Raw genomic sequence first — 21622 nt, 5'->3', positions numbered from 1 at the left:
AGACTTTGTAGAGCTTTGGATGGGATTAAGCCTCTATTCCTAGGTCCACATCTTACCTGGTAGCCAGACCTCACTAATTAATTTAAGCTACCACAGACCTTTATATATTTCAGCTGACTGATGCTCAATGTTCTATTTCTATCTCTGCTGTGTTAGACTGCTTTTCAGTGAAAGGGTTTACAGCTAGCAACATCAGCTAAAGCTGGACATAGACGCTTGAATCTTGGCCAGTTCAGCAGGAACTGTCCGAGATTCAAACCATGTATGGGCAGGATGAATGTGCCCAAGTTGATCGATTGATTAACTTGGGTACAACCAGCCTGTCAAATTTTGCATACGATTATTGCTAGTGGCTGTTATAGCCACTAGCAATAATTGTGAACACAATGGCCCTGCAACAGTCAGTGTTTATGGGGGAATCAAGCATTTGTTTTTCCTGCAACGCGTCGATGCAGGAAAGAAAATTGCTCCATCTATGGCAGTCCTAAGCCAGTTCCCTTTACAGCTTGCTGGGCGAGGAGGGCAGTGCCCTAAATAGACAGACAACTGTTATTGAACAAAATGCTGGAGAAACTTGTAAAACAAGTTATATTGGTAAATGCTAACCGGCAAGCCATGAACTCCATAATCACCCAGAAAATGTGACACCTGACTGAAGCCAACTGGTCTTTCTTTAAGGGGCAGCAGCAAGTGGACCTGTCACTATAGCAGCAGATACAGGAGATATTAGAGTGGCAGATGATGGCACATGAGCTGACTTCTAGACTTTGGTAGCACAGTGTGAAGAAGTTATCCTGAAGGATGATGTTAAAGTCTACTTCCAATGAGACAGTTGGGGAATGTGAGATGCTTTCTGAGAAGCACTGGGTGGATAAGCTAGCACCCTTTTTAACTGTGAGGTTCAAAATGTCTACTCTGTTTTATAAACCCCAAGATGTAAGGAAGTATTTAAAACTTTAACTAAGTGAATAATTATAGCCAAGCTCTAAACTAATTTTGTGACCTCATTAGCAGGCACATTGTTAGTCAGGAAAGGACCTGAGTTCAGTTAGTGGCTCAGACAAGCAGATGGTTTGTTTGTTTTATGCTATGGGCTTGCTGTGAAAATCCCTCTTGCGCTGAACTGTGTTTAAAAGTGCAGGGCAAAACTGCTTGGTCAATTCCTGTGTGTCCCTGTTTTGCGCTGTCAATACCAGTTGAGTCTGCCCCCTTACAATATGTAAAGTAAAACCAAGCTATTGAAGTCATACTGGAACCTAATAGGACTGGTGATGTTGATGATTTTGACAGTCTGACAAATAGGTATGGGGGCACATTGGGAAATCCTATGCAGGTCTGTAATTGTAAAGAGGTTAAAAACCCCTGATTTTGAAGGCCTTTGCTACAGATGTGCTACCTATTTCCAGAAGCTGACATACCCAAGACTCTGGTATGAGATATGAAGAGATTAGACTTTGCATTAGGAATCCGCTGCTGTTAGTTACAGCTTTAATTGGAATAGTTTGACATCTCTTACATTACCTGAATCTTATTTAATGTGATAGCGCACCTAATTTTTTTCATTCAGTATTCAGTTGTTCTAGAGTTCTACTGTTATTTTACATTATATACAAAGCGTGAGAATTTTATTTTAATTTATATGTCTCTTACCTTGTCATATGTGAATTCATCAAATAATAGCACTATATCATCCACATGACCAATGTCGTCTTCTTTCACTGATACAGCTCTGGCAGTTGATCGAGTATCTCTATCAAAAATATTTATCAGGTTGTGTACCATAAAAAATTCATTCTGCAAATATAAATCCAGCAACTTATTTTTTTAAGAAACATACTGACATTATTTACATAATTTTGAAAAAATGTAAAGTATGGAATATATTGTGTTTATGTTGCGTCTGGAAATACTGTAAAGGTAATGAAGCATACTATAGACAGGGCCAGATTTCACTTGTGCTTCTCCCTAGATCACTATTTACAAATGTAGTTTACGCTGCCCGGTTTATCCTGGGTTGGTGTTTCTTTTTTCTTCCAGAACTCACGACTTCTTCTACAACACAGTGCATTCACTAGACTTGGAAATAGTGAAACCCAACCTTCAAGTCAGCATAAACACTTGAGAGATTACATTAGTCTCTATGACTGAGCACGATGCAAGCACAAGTTTTGAAAGCAAGTTTTATGTTTTCCCTACCACACACCCTGGTGAACACCCTTCATTATTCATAATACCGTTTATACTCGAGTATAAGTTGAGTTTTTCAGCACATTTTTTTGTGCTGAAAGTGCCCCCCTTGACTTATACTCGAGTCAAGCACTTTTCTGCAGCAAAAAATTTCATTTTCCGAACCAACTTTGGGGCCCCGTATCTCAGGGCCACTTGGTGCTAGGAACCCCAAATTTGGTGTGCAAACCCAGTGGAACTGGTACCATAACATATCCAAAGCAGGGTTCCTAGCACCAAGTGGCCCCGAGATACGGGGCCCCAAAGCTGGTGCGGAAAATGTCACTCTGCTGCAGAAAAGTGCTTGACATTTTCTGAACTGACTTTGCGGCCCCGTATCTCAGGGCCACTTGGTGCTAGGAACCCCAAATTTGGTGTGCAAACCCAGGAGTGCTTGACATTTTCTGAACTGATTTTTGGGGCCCTGTATCTCGGGGCCACTTGATGCTAGAAACCCCAGCTGGATATTTTATGGTGCTAGTTCCACTGGGTTTGCACACCAAATTTGGGGTTCCTAGCACTAAGTGGCCCCAAGATACGGGGCCCCAAAGTCGGTCAACTGTGTCCATCTGCAGCAATGTCATTTTGGGACAGTTTGGGTTCAGAGACCCCAAATTTTGGCTGCAGCTAGGGGGCATCTAGGAACCCTTAACTACCGAGTTTGAAGTTTGGGGGACCTATGGCTGCAAATGGGCACAGTGAGGCATGCAAATGGGCACAGTGAGGCTGCAAATGGGCATTGTTGTCCCTCTTTTCCACTTACAGTAGCTGCGATTTTTCACCCTCGTCTTATACTCGGGTCACTAAGTTTTTCTAATTTTTTTGTGGTAAATTAGGGCCTCGATTTATACTCGAGTATATACGGTACATACCCCAATGAAAGACAATCTTCTGGTAAATCATAACAGCCTCTAGGTTCTTGTCTCCAGTGGTACAGAAAATGCTGCCTCATGCAAAGTTAGTAGGCAGCATTTTCTGATGATTTTGAGCAGAAAACCAGGTTCTGTGTCACCTCTCCAGCGCTGCCCCTGTGCTTCCTGCTTTCAGAGGAGAAATTGACCACAACAGAGCCATAGGCTTCTGCTTCCATCAGTCAAACCTCTGTGAGGAGGGAGCGGGGGCAATAGCGTAAAACTGCACGCTCAGCCTGTGGAACTTGGAAAAGGACATGACGGGAGCGCACACAAATGGGTGCTTTCTTTCCACGTGACTTGCTAAAGTCCAGTCAAGTTTTATTGTCATTCTCCTACACGTGAGGACATACAGTAGAACGAAATGTCGTATCTCGCAGGTCCACGGTGCTACATACTAATTAAACATATTTATAAATATACAAAAATAGAACATAGCAAAGAACTTAAAAATAAAAAATTATAAACCTGTACACATCTGGGAACTATGTAACTGTACATATACTATGAGTAAATGGCTATTTATAAGATTTACATAATTACTGTACATGACATTGTGCAAGAGGGATATTTCAGGGCAGTGAGTGAGAAGTGCAAGATGATTTGTAGTGTACTGTCCAAGCACTACATACTTATTATTGATTTTTTGTAGCAGAAAGTTTTTGTAAATGTCTAGTGCATTTGCAAGAGTAAAAAGAAGGGGAGGTGAGACGTTCCTGGTCACAATATATGGGTGTAAAAGAGACTTCAGGAGGCAACTGACAGGAGAGGAGTCTACGGCACAAGGACTGCAAAAAGAGGAAGAAAGTGACCTTTTTTTGCCTTATTGTTGCAAAGAGCAGGTTTTTTTCATCTTCATTTTGTTTATTGACTTAACCACTTAAGGACCGAGCCTTAAGTGGTTAAGTTAAAAACTGTTTTTTTTTTTGCTAGAAAATTACTTAGAACCCCCAAACATTATATATAACATATGTATATATTTTTCTAACACCCTAGAGAATAAAATGGCGGTTGTTACCATACTTTCTGTCACACTGTATTTGCGCAGCGGTCTTACAAGCGCACTTCTTTTGGAAAAAATACACTTTTTTTAATTAAAATATAAGATAACTAGCCCAATTTTTTTTTATTGTGAAAGATAATGTTAAGCCAAGTAAATTGATACCCAACATGTCACACTTCAAAATTGCACCTGCTCGTGGAATGGCGACAAACTTTTACTTTTAAAAATCTCCATAGACGACGTTTAAAAATTTCTACAGGTTGCATGTTTTGCATTACAGAGGAGGTCTAGGGCTAGAATTATTGCTCTCGCTCTAATGATCGCGGTGATACCTCACATATGTTGTTTGAATACCGTTTTCATATGCGGGCGCTACTCATGTATGCATTCGCTTCTGCATGCAAGCTCGGCGCGTTTAAAAAAATGTTTAATTTTTTTCTTATTTATTTTACTTTTTATTTTTTATTTTTACGCTGTTCTTTAAAAAAAATTGTGTCACTTTTATTTTATTTATGTAAACATTCCTTGTAATAGAAAAAAAGCATGACAGGACCACTTAAATTTGAGATCTGGGGTCAAGAACACCTCAGATCTCATATTTACACTAAAATGCAATAAAAAAAATTTAAATTAAATGTCATTTGAAAAAAAAAAAAATTTCCCTTTAAGAGCTATGGGCAGAAGTGACATTTTGACGTCGCTTCCGCCCTGCAATGATATGGAGATGGGTGGGGGCCATCTTCCCCTCACTCCTCACTCCATGCCTAACAGGGAGAAGAACCAGATCACCTCTGCCGCTACTGGCGGCTCCTGTAAGCGGCGGTGGGAACTAGAGCGGGGCGAGAGGGGGGGCTCTCTCCCACCGCCGATAAAAGTGATCCCATGGCGTATCCGCCACAGAGACCACTTTTATCTGAAAGCAGACCGCCCGCTGAAGAAGAGGATACCGGGCAGTCCGTAAGTGGTTAATGTCACTTGAAGGACATAGCAAAAACTAGTGGCAGTTGGTATATTTTTTTTTGGAGGGGGGCAGCAAACAATGCACCCACAGCCCCCCCCCCGGTCAGTCACCAGCCCTGCACCTACCCCATCTAGGTCGCAGGCAGTGCTTCCCCTGGGCGACGAGCCCACCCTTTTTTGAAGCCTATTAGAGCTTCTGCCTCTAATCACGCGCGTCAAAAAAAAAAAAAAAAGGAGCCTTACTGGAATCCATGCATCCGGTGCCCTACATGTAGATTAGGGGGGCAGCACCCTGTGCCCTGCATTATGGGCCGCCACTGGCAAAGATCAAAGGGGCACTCAATGCATCAGGAGAAAAAGAGGTTTAACCTCAATATACGGAAAGGCTCTTTCCAAGAGCTGTGAAAATGTGGAATAGACTCCATCAGAAAGTCTTCTTAAGGAACTAGTTCAAGCCAGCTCGGTTGATTGTTTAAAAAAAGCTAGATGTTTTCCTAAATGTAAAAGTAATGACCCCAGAGAGTGTTGATCCAGGTAATATCTAATTGCCTTATGGGATCAGGAGGGATTTTTTTCCTGTTGGAGCAAATTGGACCATGCTTTATCATTTTTTTTTTTTTTTTTCAATGGGTCAACAATGTGTATAAGGCTAAGTTTATGTATGTTTTTATTACTTAATGTTTTTTTCTAATGATTGAACTCGATGGACCTGTCTTTATTCAACCTAACTATTAGAGCTGCACGATTCTGGATAAAATGAGAATCACAATTTTTGGCTTAGAATAAAGATAACGATTCTCTCACGATTCTCGGCGTAACGTCTTTTACATTATACAAAAAAAAATATAGCTAACTTTACTGTTTAGTTTTCTACTTGAATTCATTGAAGTGTGACATAAAATATTGCAATGACTGCCATTTTATTCTCTAGGGTCTCTGCTAAAAATATATATATAATGTTTGGGGGTTTCTAGCAAAAAATACTGATTTTTATTTGTAAGCAACTAGTGTCAGAAAAAGGTTTAGTCTTTAAGTGGTTAAACTGACCTCATTTACAGACCGAAGTTTATTTTTATTTTATTTCAGGTACTTATATAGCGGCGTAAATTTACGCAGCGCTTACATATGCATTGTATAGTCACATTAGTCCTTACCCTCAAGGAGCTTACAATCTAAGGTCCCTAACTCAAATTTATACATACTAGGGCCAATTTAGACCGGATCCAATTAACCTTCCAGCATGTCTTTGGAGTGAGGGAGAAAACCGGAATACCCGGAGGAAACCCACGCAGGCACAGGGAGAACATGCAAACTCCAGGCAGGTAGTGTCCATCCCTTTGATCAAAAAGAACCAAATGATACAATGTTTCTTTTTATCCCTCAGCGCTGAGCAATGTTGTGATAAACTTTGACGGCTTTCTTTTTTTTTTCTTTGTCAACTCTGAGCAGAGAAAGGCATGAATTGTGGAAATGCTGGATTAAGATCGTGAGGGGGGGGGTTGAATCAAGATTGCGATTTTTTAACGATTAATCGTGCAGCTCTAATAACTATTTAGCTAAGCCCTGTAGGGGACACACACTACACTGAACAATCAAACACTTGGTTCCTAATCACCAGAGGTATAAATTAATTTATTATGATGTTGACCTACATGAAAGTTCTTCTCTACTGTCTTGTATAAACATGTAAGATGATATTATGCCTTAAGATTATATGCATTTTTTCCTCATGTGTTTAATTATTATAAGGACTAAAGACTGTTCACTGTATACTGTATTTAACTATGCTCCTTTAAGACACTCCCAAGTTACAGCACAGCCATGCACATTTTTAGATGTCTTCTGCAGTCTAAGGGGTCCCTCTTTTTCAAGTTCCAAAGTTGGGAGGTATGAAATGTATGAACAAACAAAAAAGAAACAGTTTCATGATTCTTGATCTATATTGAGTCTTCTGACTCCTCTTCAGACACAACTCCTTCTGCACATAACTTGCCTATATTAGCCACAAATGCTCGGAAGCGGCTAGAAGAGAGAAACAACACAAGGAAAAATGGTCTCGGTTTGTAAATGTTGAAGACTGGTGCTGTCTCACCTTACCCTACTAGCAGTAACACCATTGTGACAGATGCAGTCCTGTTTCCTACAATAAATATACACCTCTTCTTTTACATATGTAGCACTACCCTGTAGAGATTGCTGTGTGCAGACTTCCCTGGGCTTTTCCTCTTCTTATCTTTCAGATAGTTGCTAAGGGTTTTCACACAACCGCCCGTACTCTCATTCACTCAATTCCAATAATCAATCCAGAGGTTTGGGTTTTTTTATTTATTTATTTTATTGTTGGAACTTGGATAGGAGAAGGGAATAGTGGGATACTCCAACTGGAACTAATTACAACTGAGGACAACTCTCTCTCGGCCTCATAGTTTAAACGTGGTAACAGACTTTCTGTTATACCATACAACAATTGTATGGGAAGAATAAGTCCTTTGCTTGCTCTGGCAGCAGACTTGATGAAACTGTTTAACTTCAGGACACTCACTAGCATCCCCTTTCTTGCCAACACCTGTCCTCTGACTCCACTAGCTGAATAGCCCTCACAGGACAGGCCCCATGACACAGATCTGTACCCACTGTAGGCCGAAGCAGATCCTTCCTAGCGTGTCTCCCTTCCGGTCAGCTCTGCAGGACATCTGGGTTGCAAATGTTCTCAGATACAGGCCCTCAGGTCAGGCACGTAAGGCCACATAGCAGCTTCTACAGGGGAGGGGCCGGAAACCCCTCCCTTCTGGGATCCCGCTCTCCAGCCGAAGACCCCGAGCACATGTGCGTTTGGCATATATACAGTCACCCAGCATGCACTAAGACACTTTCCTCTGCCTATGGCCAGGGCAGTAACTATGCCTGTGCTCTTATTTGTCTGGTTTCCTCCCACTGTCCAATATGCCCCCCCCTATTGGACCAGTGTGAAACATTCAGACAACATGAGCAGCACATGGGAGCAGACCCTATCAATGGATCCTGCTCCATGGTAGGCAGAGAGCATCTAAATTTACCCAACAGCCTTTCTGGTAGGCAGAAAGGCCCAAAAATTATACTCTCTTCTAGCACCTACCTAGGAGGGTGCTACACATATTATTGTACATTTTTAAGAATATTGAACAAGTATTTTCATTTCCACATGCCTATAAAGCTGTAAACAGAGTAAAAAACTGTGGTACATTTTTGGCCTAAATAAGAAAGTTGTTTACACAGAGAGAAATATTCTAGCAGGAAATGACACAGCAAGCTCCTGTGCTACGTGTAAGAGATAATTAGACCCAAGTGCTCACCTACCCTTTATTCATTTCCATTTTGAGGTGGATGCCTTGTTCAACAACCTAGAGAAAACTACACCCTGCTATGTTAAACAGTGAACCTCCATAATTGTCCACAAATGCAGCGCAGAAAATGTTATACACTGGGAAAATGTGCCTGAAATTGCTTCCATTTATATACCAACCCTAAAGATACACTTGACATATGCTGTGACCCCTTTTAACCAGTTTTCAAGGCTTGAATATTTTTTCTCATTGGCACGTTTATCTATATAATTTAAATGAAAGATGATGTTTTAAATGTCTGTTCATCACACAGACATTTATTATACTAAGGAAGAGCTCACAATCTACACTGCAGGGGAATGGACCATCGGTTCCTTCAGCTAATGGATCAACATCTTTTCAACTATACTTTTTGTTACTTTTTTCAAATACAAAAATTAAACACAAAGGCATACCAACACAATAGTAACACTTACATATACTAATAACTCTAGTGTTAAAAGCAGTTCCAAAGAAATCTTCAATTCTGTCTCAAACAAAAAACCATGAATGATCATCAGTCAGGAATTTTAGTTATCATTAAAGAAACATTCGACCATCAATTCTATATTTGTAAAACTTAAACAGAATTAATATTGAAATTGTAGAATCTTCTGGCAGGCAGGGTTTTTATAACAGAAGAGTCCCTAGTGGTTTCTTCTGTCATTAATGCTTTTCCCTGCTTGTCAGCGGTAATCTACACTGAGCCATGCATGCGTAGCTTAACATACATTTATGGTATCACTCTGTGCCGCAATGAAGTGACTCCCATACGCATGCGCGAGAGTGACATCCTCATGGCTGAACAGAGCAAACCTGGAAGAAAGGAAGGGGAGAAGATGGAAACGCTTGGAGCAGTGACAGGTGCGGCGCATACTAGCACATTAGGGGATAAACCTCCTGGGAGCACATTAAAAAAACATTTTGCAGAATTTAATTCCACTTTAACGGGGCACTCTTTGCTCTCAAATGTAAGCTTTTAACAAGGCAGGAAAAAAATGTTGGTATCACTGAATATACCAAGTGTTACATTTAATGGCCAGGAATGGATCTAAATTAAAGCAGAAAACTAGGCATATATAAAAGTTACAGATTAATGAAGCTCTGTTTATCAATAAAGTGGTATTAAACCCAAAAACAAAAATGTAATATATTGCAGCTTAACCAATTCAGCCCCGGAAGATTTTCCCCCTAATGACCAGGCCATTTTTTGTGATATGGCACTGCATCGCTTTAACTGACTATTGCGCAGTCGTGGGATGTTGTACCTAAACAAAATGTATGTCCTTTTTTCCCCACAAATAGAGCTTTCTTTTGGTTATATTTGATCACCTCTGCGGTTTTTATTTTTTGCGCTATAAACAAAAAAAGAACGTCAATTTTGAAAAAAACGCAATATTTTGTACTTTTTGCTATAATAAATATCCCTAAAAAGAATTAAAAAAAACAAATTTCTTCATCAGTTTAGGCCGATATATATTCTACTACATATTTTTGGTAAAAAAAAAAAAAACAATCGCAGTAAGCGTATATTGCTTGGTTTGCGCAAAACTTATAGTGTCTAAAAAAAAATAGGGGATAGGTTTATGGCATTTTTATTATTATTTTTTTTTTACTAGTAATGGCAGCGATCTGCGATTTTTATCGGGACTGAGACATTGTGGCGGACAAATTGGACACTTTTTTGGGACCATTGACATTTATACAGTGATCAGTGCTATAAATAGCCACTGATTACTGTATAAATGTCACTGGCAGGGAAGGGGTTAACACTAGGGGGTGATCAAGGGGAATATGGCTGACAAGAGGAGGAGAGAGATTGTTGTTCCTACTTGTTAGGAACACACAATCTGTCTCCTCTCCCCTGACAGAACCGGGATTTGTGTGTTTACACACTCAAATCCTGGTTCTCGTTCTGTCACGAGCGATCACGGGTGCCCGGGGGTCATCGCACCCGTTGGGCACACTCATCGGCTCCGGGGACATGCTGCACGCCTGCGCACACGCGCCTGCTACAGTGTCTTAAAGAGCCGACTTACAGCTATGATGGCTCGCACAGGGGATCTACCCTGCAGCAGTATAACTGCGGCGGCTGGTCAGGAAGGGGTTAACAGTCCTTTAAATGTGGTGGCTGCACTCATTTTCTTTCTTTAGGCTTTTTTCCTTTTTTCCTTTATTTTCACCTGGTGATCCAACCATTAAACAAACGTCCTATTGTTAGCCTTACAATGATTGATATTGGCTTAGCACAGCCAGAAAACTGACCACACTGGGATGAATGTGCCCTCATTCCTAGCGTGGTCAGTCTGAAATAAGACAGTAGGGGGACTGGCAGGATCACCAGATATTTCACATTAGGGAAGCAATGCAAAGAGAACAGGATACTTTTTAACACAAGTACATGATTCAACAGGCACATATCAGGAATATAAAAATTCTGGGGTAATATATTCTTTCAGATGTACGCTAGAATACTTAGTATTTAACATCGCCATATGTCATTTCATATCATGTAGTATTTATGTTTACAAAAAAAGCTACATATGGGAGAAGTTAAAAATTGTCACTACACCAGTTCCTTCTATTTATAGAGAATCCCACAATGAGATCTCTACACCTGAATGCCCAACACCACCTGATTTTCCCATCTGTTATGACTTTCATGTCCACTGTATTATCCTGCCCATTATGACTGGATTATGCTTTTATGAATTTATCATACATTTTGAAGAAAGTAGGAGGTGGCGTAAGAACCTCTTGTATAGCTATCAAACAACGAGACCACGTAAGGAACATTGGGTAACTACATACAAAGGTGTAACTGCATCATTTATAAAAATGTATTTGTGCTTACTGGATATCTGCCCCCCACTCCTTCAAAATGCATCCTTTAAAAACACACTATCTAGGTTAAAAATCACTTTTGTCTTTAGAACAAGCAATTCAATTTAGTAAAAAATCATACCTACCAGTCTCAATTTGGGGTCAGCAAGGCTAGCCCCTGCATATTCCATGTAAGAGGCAAACCCTTCATTAAGCCATATATCGTTCCACCACTTCATGGTGACAAGGTTTCCAAACCACTAGATTATAAATAAAACAAGAGATGACAATGGCTTGTATGATCATGTACTGCCATCAGAATATAAGTGAATTTATTGCCTAAAAGGTCAAAGCACCCAAAAAAGCATTCTAACAAATTTTCTCAAGAACTTCAGTGGTAACGTTTCTTGGTCGTCATAAGGGATTTCACAATGCTTATTGGTCTACTGAGCAGAACCACCAAAATTGAAAGCATAATGAAAAACGTTCTAATATTGCAGCTGTCTGCTGAAATTTGATAGATAATGGGGCAAGTGACTAACTCTTCCTGATACTTGTGAAGTGCAGCCTACTTAATTCTTGAGCAAAAAGACGACTGGTTTTACCTTTGATCCAGGGGCGTATGTACAGGGTCGCAATTATGACACAGCCCCATGCTCCTAGGGGGTCATGAGGCCCTCTGTACCCTTGGATGGGGGGGTGGCAGGGTGGATTGGAGAGGAACTGATCTCCTCTATCTTTCTCTTTCAGCCAATTAGTCCTCCCCTCTCCCACCAGCTGCTGCAGGGGATGCTTTCAGGATGGAGAGCTGCGAAAGGGCCTTTTCTTCATGAATACAGTCAGTGATCTGTACTGATCACTGACTCAGTCCATTCATAACCGAAGCATAGTAAGCTGTGTTTACTATGCTTCAGTTTTTGAATACCTGGGAAGCTCTGTACAGAGCTATTCCTGGCTATTAATTCTGTGCAGCTGAGGCTACAGAGAAGGAGATTGAGGACTGTGTCCTCAATCTCCTTTCTCTGTCTCAAAGGTGAAACATCCGAGGTCTGTTTAGACCCCTGATATTTCACCAAAGCCCCCCAATGAGGCTCCTAAGAATAATAAAAAATATTATTGTAAAAATAAATAAATCAATAAAATAAATGAAAATAGTTAAAAAAAAAAGACTACTGACACCAGTGGTGGAACTACCAGGGTTGTAAAGGTCACACTTGCATCAGGGCCCTGGCCTTCCGCCACTGTGGAGGGGCCCTTTATGGTTTCTTGCACCGGGGTACTGAAGGTTCTAGTTACATCTCTATAATCAATCTCACTTTATTAAATGCACAAAAGCACACAGCACAATCTATGTTATCTTTATTTCTTTATTGTATAAATCACTTTTATTATTATTATTATTATTTTTTGTTCATTTTGATTTCCTTGTTCTGTTGAGTAATAACTGGTTGGTTGGTTCCTTCTGTACTGTGGTTCTGTGATATGATCTCATTTTATGTATCCATGTAATGGATGTATTTTTCATTACACTCATTTTTGTATTCTTTTTCTTCTGTACCGTGCATGGATATTGTTTTACAACTAATGTATCTGGATCACATCTTACTTTTCAATAACACTTAGTAAAAATAAAATAGCAGATGTACTTTAAAGTGTTACTAACCTAAAAACATTTTTCACCTTAATGCATTGTTTGCATTAAGGTAAAAAACGTTTTTCAATTTCCCTGTGCCCCCCTTCCCCTGTGTGAAGAGTAAGAGAGGGGAGAAGAGATCAGCGTTGTGCAGGGCTGCATCTATTCTCCCCTTACTTCCTCTTTACACAGCATTTGAGAAGGAGCAGGAGCCATTGGCTCTTGCTGCTTTCAATCAAATGCAGTGAAGAGGAAGTGGGAGGCGGGCCTAAGACCCGCTGTGTAAGTCTATGGAGCATGGCTCCATAGACACACACAGGTCGGAAGCGCACAGACTACGTTTCTCCCCATAGCAAGCGGCTGGCTATGGTTGTCCTAAAAAGAAGAGGAGGAGCCAAGACCGCTGCCGGGGACCCCAGAAGAGGATTGGGGCCACTCTGTGCAATCTAATAACTTTACAGTGCATAGTAGGAGAATCTGGATAGGTAGGTCTGGCTAACTGACTGTAACTTACTCAAGGTTAATTTCTTCAGCCCAGAATCGGTCTCTAGCAAGGCTTACTGATTTGCTAAACAGCAATTCCACCACTACACTAGATCTATTATAGTGAAATATATATAATAGTAAGTCAGTAATAAAGTGTGCTCACAGGCACCATGAAAGAAAAGGTTTGTGTGGCCATACGGATTTTTCCATTTTCTATTGTTACCTTGCTCTTAAATGGGTTCTAATCTTTAAATATATAATAATTTCAAATACGAACAATCTAACAAACACCCACAACATTTTACATATCCCATCATTTAACTGAACAAAAAGTACACAATCAAGGATGTTGATTGAAAACATATGAGAACATTTAAGTCAAGTATTCTCATGTGACAGTGCTAGTGCTTATTGATTGGCTGAGCATTGTCACACAAGAAGAAAATACTCATGTCTGTGTAAGCTTAAGCCTCGTACACGCACTCAGATTTTCGGATGACCATTCATCAGTTTTTTGTTGCACGCTAGTCTCATGTCGAAAGTGAAGAGGTTACTCACCATACGACAATTCTCGTACGACAGAATACAACTTCAGAAGTGATGTAATGTGTTGAATAGTTTTGTATGCATTCTTTCGTTTCTGAGCATGCGTAGTGTTACTCTTACGATTTTTTTCGTACAAAAACTATACTGATTAAACGAAAATCAGACGTTGAGTTCACGTATGACAAAAAACTTATAGTCTGCACATCCAGTTTTTGTCTGACGAAAAAACGAAATCCGCTCTCAAAAGCACCATACTAACGATTCGAAAATCGGCAGATTGTTCGTCAGACGAAATTTTACTTTTGATTTTCGTATTGTGTGTACGGGCCCATACACACGATGCGAAAATCGGAAGTGGAATTTCGTCCGATGAACAATCTGCCGATTTTTGGATCATTAGTATGGTGCTTTCGACAGCCGATTCCATTTCAGGTGTGTCTTGCCTACAGTCAAGCATGGTGGTGGGAGTGTCATGGTCTGGGGCTGCATGAGTGCTGCTGGCACTGAGGAGCTACACTTCATTGAGGGAACCATGAATGCCAACATGTACTGTAACATACTGAAGCAGGGCATGATCCCCTCCCTTCGGAGACTGGGTCGCAGGGCAGTATTCCAACATGATAAAGACCCCAAACACACCTCCAAGACAACCACTGCCTTGTTAAAGAAACTGTGGGTAAAGGTGATGGACTGGCCAAGCATGTCTCCAGACCTAAACCATATCGAGCATCTGTGGGGCAATCTCAAACTGAAGGTGGAGGAGCGCAAGGCCTCTAACATCCACCAACTCTGTGATGTCATCATGGAGGAGTGGAAGAGTACTCCAGTGGCAACCTGTGAAGCTCTGGTGAACTCCATGCCTAAGAGGGTTAAGGCAGTGCTGGAAAATAATTGAGGCCACACAAAATATTGACACTTTGGGCCCAGTTTGGACATTTTCACTTAGGGGTGTACTCACTTTTGTTGCCAGAGGTTTAGACATTAATGGCTGTGTGTTGAGTTATTTTGAGGGGACAGCAAATTGACACTTATACAAGCTGTACACTCACTACTTTACATTGTAGCAAAGTGTAATTTCTAAAGTTTTGTCACATGAAAAGATATAGATATATATATCTATATATATCTAGATAGATAGATAGATAGAGAGATAGATAGATAGATAGATAGATAGATAGATAGATAGATAGATAGATAGATAGATAGATAGATAGATAGATATAGATATATATACACACAGAATATATAAAAATACTAATAACTCTATTTATATTTTATAATGTAGAGCCTTGAAACTGTGTTTGTAGAGCCTTGAAACTGTGTTTATAGCTGCTTGTATAGGTCAAGATTGCATTTGTTTTAGTTTTCTTAAGTCAAAGGTTTGGCTTCAGAATTGATTTTTCAGATTTCAGATGCGTATTTATTGTCATTCTGCCAGATTTTTAGGTCAAACCAGCTCATCGGCACAGTGTTTTGATCACATTCTACTATTAAAAGTTTCTGCCATTCAACATCCATTCACTATTAAGACTCATTAACAGCATAATCAAAAAGATTTGGGACATTTTACCACATGCCTGGTGTCCTATCTCATGAGCAACAATCAGAGAAGTCAACGCTCTAGAAGTAGTGAACTTTTTGTCTGGGTTATACATCAAAGAGCTTTCTTCAAAAGTAATTAATCCCCAGTTTTCCATCGCACCAACACTTAGTTGAGGCATTGCTACAAAATCTAGAAGAAAAGAAGATAAGAGTTCATTTTTACATTAGGTTAAGTCTCTCCAATTTCCCTAAACTGCATGGCTGGAAGACCAGCTTACATTATCCAATTTTCCAAATCCAATGCTTGCAAGTATCAATGTAACTTCCAGGGCCACCAGCTCCTTCTGTATATTAAGATTAAAAATGAAAGCAAAAATTGTAAAGTCCATTGTGTCACAGGAACTGACAGTGGAATTATGGCTAGATGTGGACTATAGTTATAGGTCTTCACTGCTGGGTTGATAGTGTGTCCTTATCTCTGGATGGAAATGTTTGAAAGTGAAAAGAAGGGCTGGTGTAGCATTAGTGACATGGTATTCGGTAGACAAACATAAGACACAAGTGTCAGTGCAATTTTCACCACGAGAGCCTGGCACAGTTTTCAAAATGGGGCTTTTGGAGCTCAGTTCTCTAACAGTTAAATACCAAATGAGCATTTGCATTGAAAAAACTCATGCAATAATATAAACAATTAACAAAAAAAAATGTTAAATACAGAATGAGTTAATTTCTTTATTTTGAAATATTTACCATGTGTTTTGCACCTTAATTTAATGCAGACCAGATCTCCAGCTGCAAGTGAAACCCTACTATGGCACATTAAGGGAAGGTATACCTGTAGGGAGCCCATTAGTCCTTCAAGGTGCAGGGAAGAAAATGCTTGGCACCTGAGCAGATCAGAGCCCTGTCACTTGAGGGCAAGGTCAGTGTGTTAGCTCCAGGAACAGAATTAACTTTATCTCTACAACTTCCTAATAATGCTTACATATTTGTGCCAAAGTTGTCCAGCATCAAATTCTTACTGTCTCTAAACGAAGATGCTACAGTAAACTTCAATAAACTGGCAGCAATAGCAATTGATTCAAAAAGTGATATGACATATATCATAGTCTACTCACCTGTTTTCTGCAGTGGGTATGGGACATTCAGAAAATCCTCCATAAATGAAAGCATTGGCCCTGCAATGGCCAAAGCAAAGTTTGCATATCCTTTTTGCACTACCTCCTTCCGTGCCCAAACTCGTATCTAAAGCAATGAAAAAAAAAGTAAACATAGAACATTACAATCTTCTGAACGGTCTCAGTCTCCGACACCCATGTGGTCAAGAGGCCTCTATCTCCAAGTGGTTTATATCTCAATGCTATATTATGCTTCTGTAGAATTTTCTGAAAAAAAACACCCTTTACGAATGCTAGCTAAATGGGAGGAGGATGTTGGTCAGCTTGCTGGGGATCCATGGGAGGAGGCCCTCTAGTCGGTGCCGATCTGCTCCCTGAATGTTTTTGCAGAGATTAATGCAATTATATATTCTTTTGAGGACTATACCCCTCACAGTTTACACACTATGGGGCTCTTATAGTTACATAGTTAGCCAGGTTAAAAAAAGACACAAGTCCATCCAAAAAATAAATACAAAAATCATACAATCCCATATACACAATCCTTCACTCACAGTTGATCCAGAGGAAGGCGAAAAACCCAGCAAAGCATGCTCCAATTTGCTAAAACAGGGGGAAAAAATCCTTACTGATCCCCCAGGGAGGCAATCGGATTTTCCCTGGATCAACTTTACATATAAATGTCAGTACCCAGTTATATTATGTACATTTAGGAAAGAATCCAGGCCTTTTTTAAAGCAATCTACTGAGCTGGCCAGAACCACCTCTGGAGGGAATCTATTCCACCCCCGACGTGCACATGAATGCCTGAGGGGGATGACTCGAAATATAATTGATTGCGCTGCATTGGTATTCTGTTATCATATGGTTTTGGGACAGGATGAACCAAATGTATGGGAGGGTATCCTCTTGAAACCTATTAGGGGTATGGAACTGTTATTCTTGCTATGTGCTTATGTTGATCATGCAGTTTATTTGTCTGGTTATAATGTTTTGGGCTGTATGTATTTACCTCAATAAAACTTTAATAAATTGCCAATACTCATTAATCTGTGTAGGATAAATACTACACAGAAGACTGAAATCTGTCCTTGAGCAGGAACATGTTTTTAATATAAAATGTGAACATATTATGTACTTGTTGCTTTTTCCCTGCACTTGAAGACTTTTTTTATTTAGCTCTGAAGGGTGATAATGCTGATCACCCTGCATCCCTGTACAATGCATGCAATTGTGGTGTGGTGATTTAGCCTTTCTAGGGTTAAAACAAGCTGTGAGGAGGCAACATATGAACTTATGACTGTCTGTCAAACGCCCTCTGCAAAATAATCCACTTCACATCACTTTTCAGAAACATGGTGAGGACTGTCGCATGTCAGAAAGAGCCCTAAATGTCATCCAGTTGGGGGTTTATATCTACTTTTAAAAATATTCCAATTAATAAGCCACACATTGTATGAAATATTAAAGAATGCCTATCTATATTTCATGCAAGATATCCAGACATTAGCCAAAGAATAATTGATAGTAATAATAATTTACATAAAAAGAAAACCATGTCTCCTAAATCACAAGACATCAGGACAAATCCTAAACAGAGTATCAATTGCACCATGTATGGAGGACTGGAAAAGCGCATCTTCAGTAATCTTTTTGACATAACCACACCTATTTTATAAACTTGAGTTGGAAGAACAGTAAACCATTTAATTAACCTACTGTATATCTCGTAATATCTATTACTACCTACTTACATTCCAAAGGAATGTCAGGATAGAAAATTTTATTTAGTTAATAGGTAATTTTAGTGGGTGAAGTTAGGATAACTGGTTGTCTGGGCTTAAAGTGGTTGTAAAGGCAGAAGGTTTTTTTTATCTTAAAAAAATGCATTCTAAGATTAGGATAAAAAGTCTTCTGTGTGCAGCAGCCCCTCTCAGCCCCCCTAATACTTACCTGAGGTCCATCTCAATCCAGCGATGTTGTACAAGAGACTCGGCTGTCTGGGACTCTCCCTCCTGATTGGCTGAGACAGCAGCGCGGCGCCATTGGATCCTGCTGCTGTCAATCAAAGTCAGTGAGCCAATGAGGAGAGAAAAAGGATGGGACGTGACGGAGCCGGGCCGTGGCTCTGTGTCTGAATGGACTCAGGGAGCTGTGGCTCAGCTTGGGTGCCCCCATAACAAGCTTCTTGCTGTGGGGACAGTCAACAGGAGGGAGGGGCCAGAAGCACCGAAGATGGACCCAAGAAGAGGAGGATCCAGGCTGCTCTGTGCAAAACCACTGCACAGAGCAAGTAAGTATAACATGTTTGTTATTTTTATTGGAAAAAAAACAAGACTTTAGTATCACTTTAAAGAGGAATGAAAGTCGGAAAGCTGTGCCCAAAAAAAAGGCAGGCAGAGGACAAAAGAATAGTCACCAGCATTGCTTGTGAAGGTAGTTTTACACAGCAACTAGTGGTGCTTCAGTTAAAGTGGACCTGAACTCAGAAAGTGAACCCTGAGAATGTAATTGTTTTCTTGAACTCCTCCTGAAAAATAGCAGTGCATTTCCTGGTACGTGAGTGTAGGCAGGTGTTGAGCTGCAGTATATATACCGACCTGAAGGTGGCACTGTACGGTTTCTTTAGCCTGACAGGACAACACTGGGTACTAATTTGTTTCCTGCTATGGGCTCCAAGCAGCTATCTTGCATGTCGAAATCCTGCAAGATTTGAGAGGTCATTTTGGCACAGAAGTTCTTAAATAGGAGAATCTGCGTAAATTTGTAGTGTGGGCGTAAGAAAGGGAAAGAGTCCTTGCTGTATAGGAAGAGAGCAGGTTTACCATTAGAGGGTGTCTCCTTTGTCAGCTTCTCAGATCAGTCTCACACTGGCAGCCAGATATCTGCAGAGACTTTTGGGGATCACAATGTGTTGCAGTACCACCACAACCCCTCTAAAGGAAGTGCCCCTCTGGCATCCTGTGATCTGTAACTGTGTAGTATAGCACTTGTGGAAAACTGACTTGCTGATAAACATTTTCTTTGCCTGAAGAACTTTACAGTCTGAAACATCTGTAGTACTACTGCTACTACTGTGCTACTCACTGTCCTCCTTGCTGGAGAATAAGGAAGCAAAGTCCTGCCTCTACCAAGATGACAACCTTCACACAGAAAAACAGTGCACAATAAAGCATGGTGATTTAGTAATAAGTGAAAGGTCTGAGGGATAAAACATATCAGCAAAGACTCCAGGAACTTAGTATGTACAGTCTTGAGGAAAGAAGAGAAAGGAGGGACAGGAATGAAACCTTTAACACTGTCATATGTTTTACAAATCAGTCAACTGTTGGCATTCAGTTGGAATGGAAATGATTAGATGTCTGTACAGATGTCCAAGTGCTTCTGTGGACCCCCCAGAAGTACTGCTCCCCTCCTCCTGCCATGTTTCCCTGGCTCTGTTATCCTACTTGTGGGCAATGTTGAGTTTTGCCAGATACAGGGGAGAGGGATCAACAAAAGTCTATTCGCTCTTCTCCCCTACCTGGTAAGAATTTAATAGAACCCTGATGTCTCAAAGCAATCCTGTCACTATAAGTATGCTATCACGTAGGGGGCTACTGGTCCCCTATATGGTAGCAATAAAGTTAAGTGAACAAAAAAAACTGTAAAAAATTTCAAAGGTACATTTAAGCACTTAAACACCCATACATACAAGCACATAAACATACATACAAGTGCATAAGTCAGGGGCACCTACATATACGAAAACTCTGTGTTTAACATATTGACATATTACACATTTCTGTGCATGCCTTAGTGACAGCAATTCATGGTTAATTCTAAAATGATGACTTGTAAGTGCTTTTAAAGTGTTGCCTATGGAATATTTTGGTACCCAAGCTTGATGCTGTTTCATGGGTACACGTAATTTTAAGGCTTGACATATTAGGTATCTATTTACCTGGTACAACCTCATATTTTGTATCCTACAAATACATTGGGCAAAATATTGCATTTGTTGCACTAAAATTATCGTTAGTATTTTCTTTACTGAAAATGTGAGCTTAACCGTTGAACCAATACTGTGCGACAAACAAAACTGAAACTACCACCATTTTTAGGGTCTTTGCTTTCAGAAAATACAGTATATACCATTTTGGGGTTTTAACTAATCAACTTTTTTTTTTTTTTTTTTAACATGTGTGTGCAAAAAACAGCTCTGGCAGAAAGGGTTAATGACATTAAGAGTGTGAATAAGGTTCAGCAGGGCAGGATTTCCAATGTGAATCAAAGATCACAGAGACATAGAGACACATTGACTTCAAATTAGCAGGAGGAAAGTTCAAAACTACTAAGAAAGTGGTATTTTACTGAAGGAGTAGTGCCAGCAGAGGTAATGAGACTTCCAGCAAAGTGTAGTGAGTCACCCAACATAAGTGAATTTAGACATGCTATCTATAAAACGGGCAGACTCAATGCTTATTTTCTGCTGATACTCTTCTATGTAACATCTGTCGACACAAGGACTTTTTTCAGAATTTTGATTGCAGTGTTATTTAAAGAAGAGGTTTAGTAACTTTCAGATTAGGGCACTCCATGACCTGCTGTCCCTAGGATAGACAAAAATTTTTTCTTTGATGCATGTGGACTTCCTGTGTTTCATCACTTTGCCCTACAGAGTAGGCTGATTTTCATCGCTTTACTATACAACTATTATAACTTGTAGCACAGACTGTGCAGATGTTTTCCCTGAACAGATATTTTTAGCAGAACACACATGAACTTTGTTTATCTAAGCATCTAAAATAAAAACTGTCTATTCTTGCTGGCCATGCATGGCTTAATTTACAAGCAAAACATGTACTTTAGAGCCCTTTCACACTGACAGTGCAGGGGGCGTCGTCGGTAAAGTGGCGATAGTTCTAGCGGTGCTTTACCGTCGTTTTGAAGGTGCTTTTCGGTTGCTAGCGGGGTGCTTTTAACCCCTGCTAGTGGCCGAATAAAGGGTTAAAAGTGCCCGCAAAGCGCTG

General features: G+C 40.1%; 1 protein-coding gene across 1 annotated transcript in view; it reads right to left on the bottom strand.

Annotated features, from left to right (window-relative positions):
• The window catches only part of LVRN (laeverin), a 252227-nt gene that overhangs the window by 83116 nt on the left and 147489 nt on the right, over window positions 1–21622 (bottom strand). Inside the window, exons 4-7 of the mRNA XM_073624650.1 lie at window positions 16611–16737; window positions 15528–15682; window positions 11432–11545; window positions 1651–1794 (exon numbers count right to left, since the gene is read on the bottom strand). Of these exons, the coding sequence (XP_073480751.1) occupies window positions 1651–1794; window positions 11432–11545; window positions 15528–15682; window positions 16611–16737 (540 nt within the window). The remainder of the gene's footprint in view (window positions 1–1650; window positions 1795–11431; window positions 11546–15527; window positions 15683–16610; window positions 16738–21622) is intronic.

Source organism: Aquarana catesbeiana, linkage group LG01 (genome assembly GCF_042186555.1).
Source record: "Aquarana catesbeiana isolate 2022-GZ linkage group LG01, ASM4218655v1, whole genome shotgun sequence".
NCBI classification, from domain to species: Eukaryota; Metazoa; Chordata; class Amphibia; order Anura; family Ranidae; genus Aquarana; species Aquarana catesbeiana.
Note: the sequence above shows the minus strand (reverse complement) of the source record. Positions and strands in the feature narration are given on the sequence as shown.